We start from the raw sequence: 16,033 nt of genomic DNA on the forward strand, positions 1-16,033 counted from the left end.
AACATCTGCTACTAAATTCTATACAAAACTTAGTTTAGATAGCCCTATTGAAGTTAGTGGAACTGGCTTCCAAATTAATATATGTGGGATTGCCTTATTCTCTATTCAGCAATAATGCCTAAAGTGAATTATTTTTACAGCCCAGTTCAAGAAAGGGTGAGAGAAAAAAGTGGCAGGGGAAGTGCTTGTGGGACGAATACTATATATGTTTCTCTTTGGTTGAGTCTTGTTCTTTTGACCCTGTCCCTTATTTGGCCTAACAGATCCCCAGGTGCAGACAATGCTGGGTGAATTTTCATTTCAGCCAATCAACCTCCCCCCTTGCTCTTTTATAATTCCAGTCCTCCCGCACTTCTGGTTTTACCAGCAGTAGCAGCTCGCTGGTGCAGCATTGGTTTATTTGGCCGCTACAACCATGGAGTTGGGTTGTAGTGGCTCTCTAGGTTTAGTATTCCTAGTGATTCTGGGGTTATGTCATGGGCAAGCAGACTTCTGGAAAGCTGGCACAGAAGCCATCCAGTATCACTATAACTGTGAAGATGATGGTTTCCAGTTGCTTGTGTACCGCAATCAAGTTCAAGAGGTCCGCTTTAAAGTTGTGGGTAAGGACAATCGTCTGTTTTCCTGCAAAATACTAAATTAGAGTTGTAACATTTCTTGTAACAAGAGGACACTTGGGGCTGTAAGGGACTTTATGCTTAGTACACATAGTAATCCTTTTTAAGGTGGGTATGGTGGCTACTCCTATATTTAGTATTACTGAGCAAAAGGAAGTTAGACAAGTTTCTCCCTGTGAGTGAAGAGTTGACATCAAGTTGATTCGGAATATCTAATTGCCATTTCTACAACTTAGAATAGATGTAGGCTTTTCTAGCAAGTTCTGCTGGCATTCTAGGAGGGAAAGACATGTTGATTTAAAGAAGCCAGCAATCAGAAGGAGCCTGGCAAAACTTTTTCCAACTAACCAACTTTATTAAAAGGAATCACCTCAGGGGGCAAATAACATGGGTTTTGTTATTTGTTATCTAACATAGTTAGTTTGTATTTTAATCTGATTTATATTCTTTCTTTTAAAGTAATGTTCAATATTTATTAGCTTTTAACACTCCTAAACTGATAAACAAGCTGGAAACTAGTTCCATGATAAGAAAAGTTTGTTAGTATTGGGGTCTGGCTTATCTCTTGTGAACCCTAAACAACCTTTCTCACAATTTATTCCCCTTCAGACCTCATTTTAATAAACATGTATGCTATTATCCTGTTCAATCAACTTTCCTCTATCAGACTTCTTTGTTATGGGATGCAAGCTAAAGATCAGGGTTCCCTCTTTGAATGAGGAATCCCTTTTGTCTGAATATTCTGATAAATTGTAATAAAATGATCTTCCTGTCTTGGTTTATCTCATTGGAAAACATGCACACCGAGGCACAAGCCTGAAAAAGCCATATTTGGCCATCATCTCTCATATTTTATTCCAGTTGTTTATTGGTCAGAGTCACCCAGAGAGTATTGTGGTTTGGAGAATTTAAACCCACATTGTCCTGGGTCTCAGAGGACATGCTAATTGCCCTACAATTAGTAAATTTGTAGGGCAATTAGCATGCAATTATAGTGAAAAGAGCAAGGGGAAAACAAGCTATAGGCAATCCATGGTTCACAAGCAGCTTCCTCCTAATATAAATTTGGCTAGATAATCTGGAGTGAAATATTTAATAGGGACAGGAAATCTTACAAAGAAATTAGAGCATTAGGAAAGATTAGCAATTTCTAGGAGTTTAAGAAATAATTCCTCAATCCCTGAGGAGTAAAATTGGAGGTTTAGAAATGCAAAACCAGGAAAGCTATTCACAAACCTTGGCTTTTTAAATGAAGCTGTTTGCTATAACTTGCTAAAGTTTCTGTAATTTTGTTCTTGATATAATTTAATCTAGCGTCCAATTCTTATAGAATTTGTTTTCAGATAAACTCCTATAGGAATGTCAGATCAGAGACTATGTCTTGATTCACATATTGTAAGCTTGGGTTATCTAAATGAGGTTTATCAAATAAACTAATTGGTTGGTTCCTACAATGAACTATAATATGATTTACAAATCCTCATGGCTGGGACTAATTTATGACTAATTTATGACTATTATAGCCTCCTCCTTGTGGGAGGTAACTTCAACTTCCAGAATTCTCCAGCCAGTATGGTTCTTGGAGAGAATTCTGAAAATTGCAGTCCAAAGTTTAACGGTACTGTAGAGGAAGCTCAAAGAATTCATGCAATTTGTAACATATACAAATTATAGAAATTAAATTATTTAATCTGCTTCTAGCCTTTATATCTCTTCAGTAATTGTGGGGTGTTATGAAGACCATGTAAGTAATCCAAACAACACATATTTGCAGAGCCTATTAATGCTATTGCCTTTGGCATCTATTTGGATAAATAGCCTTTGATAGTTAATGCATTAATTTTTGTCAACAGATGAATTTGGGAAAGTCGTTGACGTTTCCAATTGTCCCTTCTGTCGTCACTTGATTATATCAGATAATAGGACAGTTACCTTCTCTGCTGGCTATGGTAGTCGCTGCGGTATAATAAAGAAGGTGAGACTTTGCTAGAAAATACTGGGTGTGGGGAGGGGAGCTGTAGACATATGTATTGTATTTCTGAATTTCTACTTAGAAGAGTTTTTACCAAACTTTCCCCATCAGATATTTTTGGCTTAAATTTGCATGAACCAAAACAATGTTGGCTAGAAATTAGGAGAATGGCCACCCCAAACCTCAGCAAGGCCCCAAGCTGGGAAAGGCAGAAATATAATTTATGTAGACACCTGGGTCTCCATTTCCTCCCCAGAAAATTCAAGGACAATGCAAAAACTGCAGGGAATGATTTTTGAAGCCCAGAAGCTACAGTTGCTACCACACTAATCAGAATGGACTAATCTGCAGGACTTGAGTCCATTCTAAGAAACTAATCAGACAACCCCCTCCCTAATTAACATCAAGATAAAGTGAAGGAAGCAAATTCTTTTACTTCAGTATTGTGTTTTTAGCTCTATATAGAAGTAATTTCTCAGTCTGCCCTACCCTATAGGGTTTAAGCTTGGGTTATCTAAATGAGGCTCCCTTTATTCACATATTACAAATAGGAACAAGGTATGTTAAAATAGAATATAATAGAAGGGAAATTCCATAGTTTCAAACTACTGTGATTTGGAAATCCTAAACCTAACACATGGGAGACATCCTTGTCAATTTTACTGTTAAAAACATTTTCTGAAGCATAGCAATATGCACACACATGCACCCACATACATAGCCAGTGTATAAAAGCTTATACTGTAACATTTTGGATTAATGTTTTTCTAGGATGGAAAACTTCACATGAAAGTTCATTTAGAGCAACTAACAAGGAATGGAAGAGTAGCTGCTCATGACATCAACATGATCTGCCCGAAGCCACAGGAGCATTTCACAACCCCAATGTGGCCTCAGCCTGGTCTTGTGCACCCTATCCAGCCAGGACAGATTCCCCCAGGAGAGTCTCAACCCGGCCTAGTGCCCCCCATCCATCCAGGACAGATTCGGCCAGGAGAGTCCCAGCCTGGCCTAATGAGCCCCGTCCAGCCCGGACAGGTACGCCCAGGAGAATCTCTGCCCGGTCTTGTGCGCCCCATCCAGCCAGGACAGGTGCGACCAGGAGAATCTCACACCGGCCGAGTGCGGCCCATCCAGCCAGGACAGGTTTGCCCAGGAGAATCTCTGCCCGGTCTTGTGCGCCCCATCCAGCCAGGACAGGTGCGACCAGGAGAATCTCACACCGGCCGAGTGCGGCCCATCCAGCCAGAACAGGTGCGCCCAGGAGAATCCCACACTGGCCTATTGCGCCCCATCCAGCCAGGACAGGTTCGCCCAGGAGAATCTCTGCCCGGCCTAGTGCGGCCCATCCAGCCAGGACAGGTGCGCCCAGGAGAATCTCACACCGGCCTAGTGCAGCCCATCCAGCCAGGACAGGTTTGCCCAGGAGAATCTCTGCCCGGCCTAGTGTGCCCCATCCAGCCAGAACAGGTGCGCCCAGGAGAATCTCTGCCCGGCCTAGTGCGCCCCATCCAGCCAGGACCGGTGCGCCCAGGAGAATCTCACACCGGCCTAGTGCAGCCCATCCAGCCAGGACAGGTTCACCCAGGAGAATCTCTGCCCGGCCTAGTGCGCCCCATCCAGCCAGGACAGGTGCGTCCAGGACAATCTCTGCCCGGCCTTGTGCACCCCATCCAGCCAGGACAGGTGCGACCAGGAGAATCTCACACTGGCCGAGTGCAGCCCATCCAGCCAGAACAGGTGCGTCCAGGACAATCTCTGCCTGGTCTTGTGCGCCCCATCCAGCCAGGACAGGTTCGCCCAGGAGAATCTCTGCCCGGCCTAGTGCGCCCCATCCAGCCAGGACAGGTTCGCCCAGGAGAATCTCTGCCCGGCCTAGTGCGCCCTATCCAGCCAGGACAGGTGCGTCCAGGACAATCTCTACCTGGCCTAGTGCGCCCCATCCAGCCAGGACAGGTGCGTCCAGGAGAATCTCACACCGGCCTAGTGCGCCCCACCCAGCCAGAACAGGTGCGCCCAGAAGAATCTCTGCCCGGCCTTGTGCGCCCCATCCAGCCAGGACAGGTGCGACCAGGAGAATCTCACACTGGCCTAGTGCGCCCCATCCAGCCAGGACAGGTGCGTCCAGGACAATCTCTGCCTGGTCTTGTGCGCCCCATCCAGCCAGGACAGGTTCGCCCAGTAGAGTCTGAGACCGGCCTAGTGCGCCCCATCCAGCCAGGACAGGTTCACCCAGGAGAATCTCTGCCCGGCCTAGTGCGCCCCATCCAGCCAGGACAGGTGCGTCCAGGAGAATCTCTGCCCGGCCTAGTGCACCCCATCCAGCCAGGACAGGTGCGCCCAGGAGAATCTCACACGGGCCTAGTGCGCCCCATCCAGCCAGGACAGGTTCGCCCAGTAGAGTCCGAGACCGGCCTAGTGCGCCCCATCCAGCCAGGACAGGTTCGCCCAGGAGAATCTCACACTGGCCTAGTGCGCCCCATCCAGCCAGGACAGGTGCGTCCAGGAGAAACTCTGCCCGGCCTAGTGCGACCCATCCATCCAGGACAGGTGCATCCAGGAGAATCTCTGCCCGGCCTAGTGCGCCCCATCCAGCCAGGACAGGTTCGTCCAGGAGAATCTCACACGGGCCTAGTGCGCCCCATCCAGCCAGAACAGGTTCGCCCAGTAGAGTCCGAGACCGGCCTAGTGCGCCCCATCCAGCCAGGACAGGTTCGCCCAGGAGAATCTCACACTGGCCTAGTGAGCCCCATCCAGCCAGGACAGGTGCGTCCAGGAGAAACTCTGCCCGGCCTAGTGCGACCCATCCATCCAGGACAGGTGCATCCAGGAGAATCTCTGCCCGGCCTAGTGCGCCCCATCCAGCCAGGACAGGTTCGTCCAGGAGAATCTCACACGGGCCTAGTGCGCCCCATCCAGCCAGGACAGGTTCGTCCAGGAGAATCTCACACCGGCCTTGTGCGCCCCATCCAGCCAGGACAGGTGCGTCCAGGACAATCTCTGCCTGGTCTTGTGCGCCCCATCCAGCCAGGACAGGTTCGCCCAGTAGAGTCCGAGACCGGCCTAGTGCGCCCCATCCAGCCAGGACAGGTGCGTCCAGGAGTATCTCTGCCCGGCCTAGTGCACCCCATCCAGCCAGAACAGGTGCGCCCAGGAGAAACTCTGCCCGGCCTAGTGCGCCCCATCCATCCAGGACAGGTGCGTCCAGGACAATCTCTGCCCGGTCTTGTGCGCCCCATCCAGCCAGGACAGGTTCGCCCAGTAGAGTCCGAGACCGGCCTAGTGCGCCCCATCCAGCCAGGACAGGTGCGTCCAGGACAATCTCTGCCTGGTCTTGTGCGCCCCATCCAGCCAGGACAGGTTCGCCCAGTAGAGTCCGAGACCGGCCTAGTGCGCCCCATCCAGCCAGGACAGGTTCACCCAGGAGTATCTCTGCCCGGCCTAGTGCACCCCATCCAGCCAGAACAGGTGCACCCAGGAGAAACTCTGCCCGGCCTAGTGCTCCCCATCCATCCAGGACAGGTGCGTCCAGGACAATCTCTGCCCGGTCTTGTGCGCCCCATCCAGCCAGGACAGGTTCGCCCAGTAGAGTCCGAGACCGGCCTAGTGCGCCCCATCCAGCCAGGACAGGTGCGTCCAGGACAATCTCTGCCTGGTCTTGTGCGCCCCATCCAGCCAGGACAGGTTCGCCCAGGACAATCTCTGCCCGGTCTTGTGCACCCCATCCAGCCAGGACAGGTTCGCCCAGTAGAGTCCGAGCCCGGCCTAGTGCGCCCCATGCAGCCAGGACAGGTGCGACCAGGACAATCTCTCCCTGGTCTTGTGCGCCCCATCCAGCCAGGACAGGTTCGCCCAGTAGAGTCCGAGACCGGCCTAGTGCGCCCCATCCAGCCAGGACAGGTGCGTCCAGGACAATCTCTGCCCGGTCTTGTGCACCCCATCCAGCCAGGACAGGTTCTCCCAGTAGAGTCCGAGACCGGCCTAGTGCGCCCCATCCAGCCAGGACAGGTTCACCCAGGAGTATCTCTGCCCGGCCTAGTGCACCCCATTCAGCCAGAACAGGTGCGCCCAGGAGAAACTCTGCCCGGCCTAGTGCGCCCCATCCATCCAGGACAGGTGCGTCCAGGACAATCTCTGCCCGGTCTTGTGCGCCCCATCCAGCCAGGACAGGTTCGCCCAGTAGAGTCCGAGACCGGCCTAGTGCGCCCCATGCAGCCAGGACAGGTGCGTCCAGGACAATCTCTGCCTGGTCTTGTGCGCCCCATCCAGCCAGGACAGGTTCGCCCAGTAGAGTCCGAGACCAGCCTAGTGCGCCCCATCCAGCCAGGACAGGTGCGTCCACGACAATCTCTGCCCGGTCTTGTGCACCCCATCCAGCCAGGACAGGTTCGCCCAGTAGAGTCCGAGACCGGCCTAGTGCGCCCCATCCAGCCAGGACAGGTGCGTCCAGGACAATCTCTGCCCGGTCTTGTGCGCCCCATCCAGCCTGGGCAGGTGCGCCCAGGAGAATCTCAAACCAGCCTAGTACGCCCTATCCAGCCAGGACAGGTTCACCCAGGAGAGTCTCAGCCTGGCCTAGTGCGCCCCATCCAGCCAGGACAGATTCACCCCAGAGAGTCCCAGCCTGGCTTGGTGCGTCCAGGGCAGTTTCAGCCAGGCCTGGTGTATCCAGGTGAATCCCAACCTGGCCAACTTCTTCCACTTCAGCCAGACCATGTTCGTCCAGGGGAGTCTTTTCCTGAGCATGTGTATTCAATGGTCATCCAGTCTCGTGTAGGTATGTAGATTTTCTTTTTACTTAAATGTTTGTTATTGCCAGTTTCATACATGTGCAATATGTTGCATATACTATCACTCAATAAAAGTAACTTTGGTTTCTGGATTTATGTTTTTAATTTATGAATGTGCAGATCTTATAGAGTAAGAATTATTGCTCTATATTGCTTTTCTAGTTTTGTTTTCCTTATTTATATACTATTAAATCCTGCGTGTCTGTAACCTTTAAGTGGGTGAAACATTACCTCATAGGCCAAAATATTTTCTACCAAATTACCTCAAATGGGCTAACTTGTAGAATGCATCCAAAATCTGGGACCCATGACACCTGTGGAATTGAAACCTGGCAAGTTTTATAAAGCATTTTATGACATAAAAAGTATCATAAAAGGTATTTTATGGCGTAATACATAACGTCATGAAACATTTCATATGTCAACTCCTGATGTTTGACTGCTATACAGTTCAACGGGGGCTACTTTCGATGGGGATACATTAAGAACTCTTGATGTCCATTGGAAGCTTTGCTATTTTTGAACGCATTGAGGAATCTAGTAAGGAAATATCTCTGGAATGACCTAACAGGTCACAGGTAATGTCTAGTTTTCTTTATGTTTAGGTCCAGAACCCTTCCAGTTTTCAGCTTCTTGTGTATTTCTGCCCTTCTCTCTTTGTTACTTGAATCATAAGAGTTTGTGATGCTAATTTCATAGCAGACAAAAACATTACGGTTTATTATGATACATACATCTAGTCATTAAGGGCTAATTTTCTATTTTCTAAACAATGTAATTTCTTTTACTTCCAGGTCGCCCTCTAACTCAGCAACAATGCCAGGTTTCTTCTGGGAGAATACCCTGTGCAGATGTACAAGGACCAACAGCTTGTCATCAAACAGGATGCTGTTATGATGCTAGGGATCAGGTGACTCCATGCTACTATGGCAACACAGGTAAAAAGTAAAAAAAAAAACTTAATGCTGTGCCTAGGGTCCAGCCACTGCTATACTTTGAAAGTAAAATGTCTTGTTTGCTCACAGCCAATAACTAGGAACACTGCTGAGACAGGTTTTTTTTCTCCATATCCACACTCTTCACAGCATTTTATCAAATCAAATTATTTTCCTAAAAAGACGGTTTATATGCAATATCATATCTTGTGCAAGTTTCAGTTTCAAGGTTTTTCCATATTGTATAGGATGTTTTGTTATATTTTTTTATCTTACCTTTTTTCCATATACAACTCAAAGTGGCAGACTTACTCATACTCCTTTCTCCTATCACAACAACAACAGCTCTGTAAGGTGAGTTGGGCTGTGAGTGGCTCATCCAACGTTATCCAGCTGGTTTTTCATGCCTAAAGCAGGACTAGAATTCACTATCTTCTGTTTCTAGACCAGCACCTTAACTACTGCATCAAACTGTAGTGGAACACTAAGCTGTTCATTGGGACAACTTTACAAATTATCAACCAGCATGGTCAATAACTCTAGAAATTATTCACTGGGACTTTTGCAGATTACACATTGATTCATATTGGTGAAGCTTATTCTAGATACATTTCATTTTTAATTTGAGAAGCATCAAAGCTTCTGTGAGAAGGCAGCTGAGCAATAAATTTCCTGCTCCAAGTCTGATGAAACTGAGTGAGAGAACTATCACTTCTGCTTTTTGATGAAATAAACTAACACACACACACCCACTCCGAGAGTTCTTGATCTGTCTGGCTTTTAACCTCTGCACTTTGTGTCTTGCAGTCACTGTTCAGTGCCTTCGAGATGGCTACTTCATTTTGGTAATCTCCAGGGATATGTTGGATTATCCGATCATCCTGGAGAGTGTCAGACTCTCCTATGCCCAAGCAAGTTGCAGTCCAGTCAGAAAAACAGAATCTTTCCTGGTCTTCCGCTTTCCTCTCACACAGTGTGGCACAACTGTTCAGGTGGGGGTGCTGTCTAGGCAAGTGCTAATCTATCTGGAATTTGAAGGATCTTTGATTTAATTACTAGACCATCTAAAAATGTCTGTGTTTCTTGTCCTTCTAGGTGACTGGTGGCAAATTGATATACGAAAACCAGCTCGTTTCTGGCCTCGACATCCTAAAAGGGCGAGATGGCTCTATTACACGAGATAGTACCTTCATGTATGTTGAATTTGCCATGTACCGATGAGATAGTTCTCCATTTAGTGTTAAGATATGGATATGTTTAGTCTTCTAAATTAAGTTTTACAGATTTGATCTTGGTCTTCTTTAGAGCTTTTGATTTATGTAGCTACTGTGTTTCCCCCAAAATAAGACAGGGTCTTATTTTCTTTTGCCCTCCGAAATAAGTACTTGGTTTTATTTTCGAGGAGATTCTATTATTTTTGAGGTGCAGGAGGTGGCGAGTGTGGTCACTTCATGGCTGCTGCTGTGTTGCAATATTTTCAGGGAAGGGCTTATTTTAGCACAAGCACTGAAAAGCCTGATTGGGCTTATTATCCAGGGAGGTCTTATTTTGCGGGAAACAGGGTATTTTTTCAGACTATTGATCAAGTTATCTGATTAGAATGGGAATGAAAGTCCAATTATAGAAGATTCCCCACTTTTGGCATAGATTGGTTGGGCATCATTTATAAACTAAGGTCCATCTTCCATAGCTCTTCTTTTCAAAGTATCCAACAGTTAAGCGCAGCTTGATTCACATTTGTTTAGACTGCCATAAATAATCATGTTATAACAGAGGTTTGTTAACTCAAAACCTTAGAAAAGGATACTGTAGCTATCTACTAAAACTAAGATTAATTTTGAACATTCTAGTCAAAGCAAATGATTTACAGGAAAGTTTCTTCTATCTTACACGTGTAGGCTTCATGCTCGTTGTATCTACAATGCTACTGATTTCCTGCCACTTCAAGTTGAAGTGTTCTCACCTCCCAGTCCAGCTCCAATTTTCCAAGTAGGACCTCTCCGGCTTGAGCTGCGCATTGCCACAGGTACATGTGCCTTAATGTCTGATATCAACACTGCTGTGCATCTCCTTGCCTTGAAAAACCATATAATCATATTTTGCCTCTTGTCCTCAGATTCAAGTTATACCTCATACTACTCAAATTTACAATATCCTATTGTGAAGATCCTGAGAGAGCCTGTGCATGTAGAGATTCGCATCCTACAGAGACTGGACCCATCCCTGATTCTGGTTCTCCATGATTGCTGGGCTACTCCAAGTTCAAATCCCCTTGAGCAATTACAGTGGCCAATTCTAGTAGATGGGTAAGTAAATAAAAAAGAAAAATGCTAATTCTCATAGCACTGGGTGGTTTCAATGAGAATGTTTTACTCACTTTATTTAAAAGAAGTTTATATGGCCATCCAATTTAACCAATGTGACTCTTGGTGGCTTACAGAAAATTCTGTAAAATCTGGTTAAACCAATTAATAATGATGAAATAATAAAGTGTAGATCCAAATGGAAATGAAACCATCACACAATTGGGCCTTCAACACATCATGATCCCAAGGCTTGGAGAAAGAGCCACATCTTGACAACTTTTCTAATGCGTCCTTTTCCCAGGTGCCCATTTGAAGGAGACAACTACAGAACCGAGCTGGTGCCCATGGGACCTGCTACATCAGAGCTTTCCTTTCCTAACCACTACCAGCGTTTCATCATTTACACGTTCACATTTGTGGATTCTGCCCCTCAAATGATGCTAGATGGTTCTGTAAGAAGATAAGCAAAATAATTATTTTTTGTATTCAGTTTTTCCAATCAAATTAACTTCTAAGAGAGTAGGGGACAATGTGCAAAGTATGCTACTTGAATGTAAAGGGGGAAATATAGTAACTACTTTTCCTAAGAAAATGGTGTGGTCAGGTTTTTAATTCTAGTACAGATCACACATGTTGCTAAGGAGCAGGTCTGAAACAAATGTCTGGAGGGCATTAACCTGGATTTTTAATGGGCACTTTGGGGCGAGACAAATACATTTATTTGTACTCATCTTTTATTACAAATATGTTTAAGAAATGTTGTTTCCTGAATACTTGTACCTAATAAACTGCTTATGGAAGCAGTGCATATCTTATATCTAAAGAGAGATGGACAAAATATACAATACCTTAACTTTTAGGGCGCTGTCCATTACTTACTTCTTTGGGTCTTTTTTTTAGCAAAGCATTAATGAGTACATATTTTGGAGATATATCTTAATAGAAGTTATAATTTGGTTGGAATTGAAATTAACTAAAATTAGATCTGGCAAGATTGAGACTGGTCTACTCTTAACAGACTCATGTTCTGTCTTTTCTAGGTGCACCTCTTCTGCAGCGTATCTGTTTGCCATCCCTCCGATCATGATTCCTGCAGAGTTGCATGTCAAATGCCAGTGGCTTCAAGTAAGTTAGAATGCTTCAAAGCCACAGCTTTAAAGGACTCTCTCCCTCTACTTAGGTGTTCATGAGGCACCTAATATATAAAAATAGTTAATATCAATATATCTTGGAATGCATGAAGAAATCAAACTTGATCTAGTTTAAGGAAGAATTTTTAAAAATCATTTTCAATAGTTTAGTATTGCCCATAAATCTGACTAGCTCACTGCTTACCCATAAAGTCAAAAATTTGTATGAGCAAGGAAGACCATAAGAAGCAATTGTCCTTTTTTCTATTCTGCCTTGATCAAACCCCCCTTGGAATACTGTGTTCACCTGTGGACATTGCAGTATAAAATAGACAATGATACATTGGAGCAAGTTCATAGGGTGACTATAAGGTAGTAAGGGGATTGACAAACACAGTCTCATGAGAAATAGAGGAGGGTATGTTTTGCCTGCAGAAGAGAAGACTGAGGAGAGAAATGGTATCAGTTTTCAGATATATACAGGAGGAAATAGACTTGTTCTCTTTCACCCCAGAGGCAGAGGGCAGTGCAAGAATCAGATGGACATAGATTCAGGTGGTTAAATGTTAAGAAGAATTTGCTGATGGTGTTCATGATGTGATATATCATTCTTTACTTGAGATTTTCAAATAGAAGATACATAGTCACATGTCCAAAATGTTTTAGCAGTTCCTCCATTGAAGGAGGAGTTGGACTAGATAAAATTTTAAGGGCTCTTCCAACATTGATTAAGAGCAGTTTAAGTTAAAAAGCACTGGTTCTGAAAATAGTTCTGGAGGAACTCTACTTGTTTCTCTCCATTCCACATATTACTAATTACTTTGTTTTGTTTTGCCTGTTAGCAAAATGTAAAAGAACAAAGCCTTTGACCTCATTGCAACTAAATTGTGTTTTCATTACCAGTTTTGCCAAAGGCGCTTAGAAAATCCAAATATTGAACATGAGCAAGGTTATTTTCATTCACTTGGAGATTCTTTAAAAAAAATGAAATATTGGTAAAGCGGTATTTAGCTTTGTAAAATCCGTGCAGATTTTTTCTTTAGTAGGGCCTTATGCCTCTGTGTGCCTCAATTCTTTTGAATAGGGTTTTCACAGCTTGCCTGATATTAGGCTTATTAATTAATAATTTCCTGATTCTCCCATGGATTCATTTTTAAAAAAATATTTGTATATGGTTAATTGATTATGTAAATAATTTAAAAAATATTTACATCCCACCTTTATTATTTTTTATTGTTAATAACTCAAGGCAGCAAACATACCTAATGCCCATTCCTCTTCTTTTCCCCATAACAACTCAAATGAGGTGGATTGAACTGAGGGAGTGGTGTTTTGAACTTTTCTGTATATTTTTTCAAACTTTCCCCTTTTGTAGTTAAATGGAAATATATTGCAACTGTATATTTCTATGTATCTTATTGGAGATCTTGTCTTCAATGTCTTAGGAGGCCGTCGGTTTTTGAAGGAGGCGAATGAGACAGAATCCATGGACTTAATAAGCACTTATGGAGCTGTAATTTTTCAAGAGAATATTCATGAGAAACAAGTTGAGTGGAAGAGTGGTAAGTATGTACAATAACGAAGAGCCAGAAATTACAATACTGTAAGTATACCCAAGTTAGAGTTTTAAGAGAAATATGAAGTATGTTAAATATAAACATACTTCATATTTCTCTTAAAACTCTAACTTGGGTTACTACATTCCTGTATAAAGTGAATGCTTGGTATGCATAGTGATTTAAATAGGAATATTTATAAGTGGATTGGTAAATGGGCACCAGCTGACAATTATTGCCTTTAATATTCCAGAATCTACTGACAGTCCTGCAGACGTTATATTATTATTACAGAAAAATTCAAGCTGTAAACATCGCCTTCCCCTCATTCTTTTTACCCCAAGCTGGGGTAATGCTGATAGAATTTACTAATACTTTGGATCTCAAGCCACTGTATATTCTATAATAGAATATGTTATGTAAAGATTAAACAAGGGAGCTTTCATAAGAAATGTGGACATCATTATATTTTATTTAGTGTCATGTGTGGTCCCTACAGAATAATCATAATCTTGCAAGAAAAAATGTTTTTCAATAGCTTGGCCAAGTGACAACTGCTTTATGAGATGACAATAAATGAATTATAAAAGGTTTTCTCTTATCCACAGATGTGAACTCCAGTGAAGACTTCACTCTGGTGCTTTTGGTGGTACTACCTATCATTGGGATTATCCTATTTATTGCTGTGCTAGTGCTCTGGAAGAAAAGAAGCAGGATGACTAAATTCTAAATTTGTTATACAAAAAATATGTAAATAAAGCTATTTCCAATAGCTTATAGTCTCTTGATATTTCAGTTCTTTGTTGACTAGATAGAAAATCTGCCATTAAGTGATTACTTCCAGTAATAATTCAATTCTTACGTAGATGTTAGATATCTTCACATTTCTACTATTATGAATGCAAGAAACCTATTTTTATACCAAAATTCATGCTTTGTTCCTTTTTTATCATATGGATCCTCTTTTAAAAACTATGCCCTTACACAAATACAGCATGTACAAATAGACAGATAGTCTCTTGTTTCAAACAGATTCCTGTGTGAGGTCCTCTTAGCTTATTGCCAGTGCCTCAATATTACTTCAAGAGGAGGGATGAAATTAAAAGCACCGGCTATATTAAATGAAGCACACAAGAGAGATTCTAGAAAACGTTTCTAGGAATTATTAAGGAGTTTTTGAGAAATAAAGACAGAATGAGTTATCGCTGGAAATAACATGTGAATTAATGAATTGCAGATTTGTAAACATGGCCCTGAGACAATTTGCACAGATGCAACAATGGGAGGAGGGGAGCAGCATATATTTAGGAGGAAAAATGTCCCGTAAAGTAATTCTTGCTTTCCCACATTTTCCAACTCACCCTTTTCAAAAGCTCATCTGAACTTCATCACCAGAAATGGATGGAAAAATCACAGTTTGTCCTATCTTTGCTGCCATTGATGTTGCATGGGGATACTTAACATTTATTTGGAACTTGCTTCAGCTCCAATTACTATATTCATAACTTGCAGCAGAGATGGGCCTTAATTGTTGGAAACCCCCTTTGTCTACACCATTACATTTTTGTTTTCTGATACAAGAGCCAAAAACATCAATGCAAAAATATAGGCTAGTCTAATATTGTTTTAAAAATGACAAAAACCTATAGGCACGATTTTGAACTAGAGAATGAATTTGGGTGGACCTGCAAGAATAAAACTAGGATTTCATTGGGGTTCAGGTTGATGAGAAATTGCTATTGTAGGTCACTCAAAATAATGGTAACAACATACCACCTTATAAAGTCATCTTTTTGCCTCTGGAACAATTTTTGAGTCCTGGCTGTTTTCTTGGGAAGGTTTTTGAAAAGTGGCTTATTCTTGCCTATTTCCTAGGGCTGAGAGAGAGGAACTGGGCCATGGTCACCCAGCAGGCTTTGTACCGAATAAATAGTGAAAGGTGGGGAATTGTAGCAGGGAAAAAATTAACAAAATTCAGACTGCTTCCTCCCCAGTCTTTTGGATATGACCAAGGTCAAATTCAAATATCCTCTCTGCCTAAACTCATATTTTAATGGGAAGGGTGAACTTTCTGAATTATTATCTAGTTGCTGAAAACTGGGTTTCCTTTAAAGACATGCATTCTCATTTTCCAAAATCAGAAGAAGAAATAGAATCAAAATCACGTGAAGTGTTAATACCACTTAATAATGCCTTGGTAAGACCACATTTGGAATATTGCATCCAGCTTTGGCTGCCACAATATAAAAAAGATGTTGAGGCTCTAGAAAGTGCAGGGAAAGGCAACAAAATGATTAGGGGATTGGAGACTAAAACATGAAGAACCGTTGCAGGAATTGGGTAGGTCAGGTTTAATAAAAAGAGCGAGGGGTAACAGGATAGCAATGTTCCAATATCTCAGGGGTTGCCACAAAGAGGAAGAGCTCAACTTATTTTCCAAAGCACCTGAAGGCAGGACAAGAAATGTATGGAAACCAATCAAAGAGAGAACCAACTTGATCTAAGGATAAATTTCCTGAGATTTAGAATAATTAATCAGCGGAATGACTTGCCTCCAGAAGACAACCCCAACACAGCTTGTTTACCTTCCTGAAGAGAGAAGTCAAGTCTTCCTGCCTCAGCCTGAAAGTGCTTGGCAGCATTCACTGGAATGGTTGCCCTAGAAAAGGCTTCATGACTCAGACAGGCCCGGGGTTGACTCAGGGAACCCAGGCAGCTTTTTAATGC

General features: G+C 43.4%; 1 protein-coding gene across 1 annotated transcript; it reads left to right on the forward strand.

The window, feature by feature from the left end:
• Window positions 1-415: 415 nt before the first annotated feature.
• ZP1 (zona pellucida glycoprotein 1) lies at window positions 416-14,138 on the forward strand. The gene is made up of 14 exons (XM_087703900.1): window positions 416-602; window positions 2,471-2,592; window positions 3,361-4,923; window positions 6,112-6,435; window positions 6,922-7,261; window positions 8,174-8,317; window positions 9,122-9,306; window positions 9,410-9,507; window positions 10,213-10,340; window positions 10,431-10,620; window positions 10,922-11,072; window positions 11,661-11,745; window positions 13,196-13,312; window positions 13,915-14,138. Exons 1-14 carry the CDS (start codon window positions 416-418, stop codon window positions 14,034-14,036), a joined length of 3,756 nt encoding a protein of 1,251 aa, XP_087560026.1. The 3' UTR covers window positions 14,037-14,138.
• Window positions 14,139-16,033: the final 1,895 nt, after the last annotated feature.

This window comes from Thamnophis sirtalis, unplaced genomic scaffold (genome assembly GCF_051295495.1).
Source record: "Thamnophis sirtalis isolate CommonGarterSnake01/CBP01778 unplaced genomic scaffold, rThaSir2_p1.2 scaffold_1, whole genome shotgun sequence".
In the NCBI taxonomy this organism is placed as follows: domain Eukaryota; kingdom Metazoa; phylum Chordata; class Lepidosauria; order Squamata; family Natricidae; genus Thamnophis; species Thamnophis sirtalis.

Coding starts and splice junctions, on each gene's coding strand:
- ZP1 (XM_087703900.1), top strand. CDS start 416: ATGGAGTTGGGTTGTAGTGGCTCTCTAGGTTTAGTATTCCTAGTGATT. Junction 9,307..9,409: donor AGTGTGGCACAACTGTTCAG/GTGGGGGTGCTG, acceptor TTGTCCTTCTAG/GTGACTGGTGGCAAATTGAT. Junction 11,073..11,660: donor AAATGATGCTAGATGGTTCT/GTAAGAAGATAA, acceptor TGTCTTTTCTAG/GTGCACCTCTTCTGCAGCGT.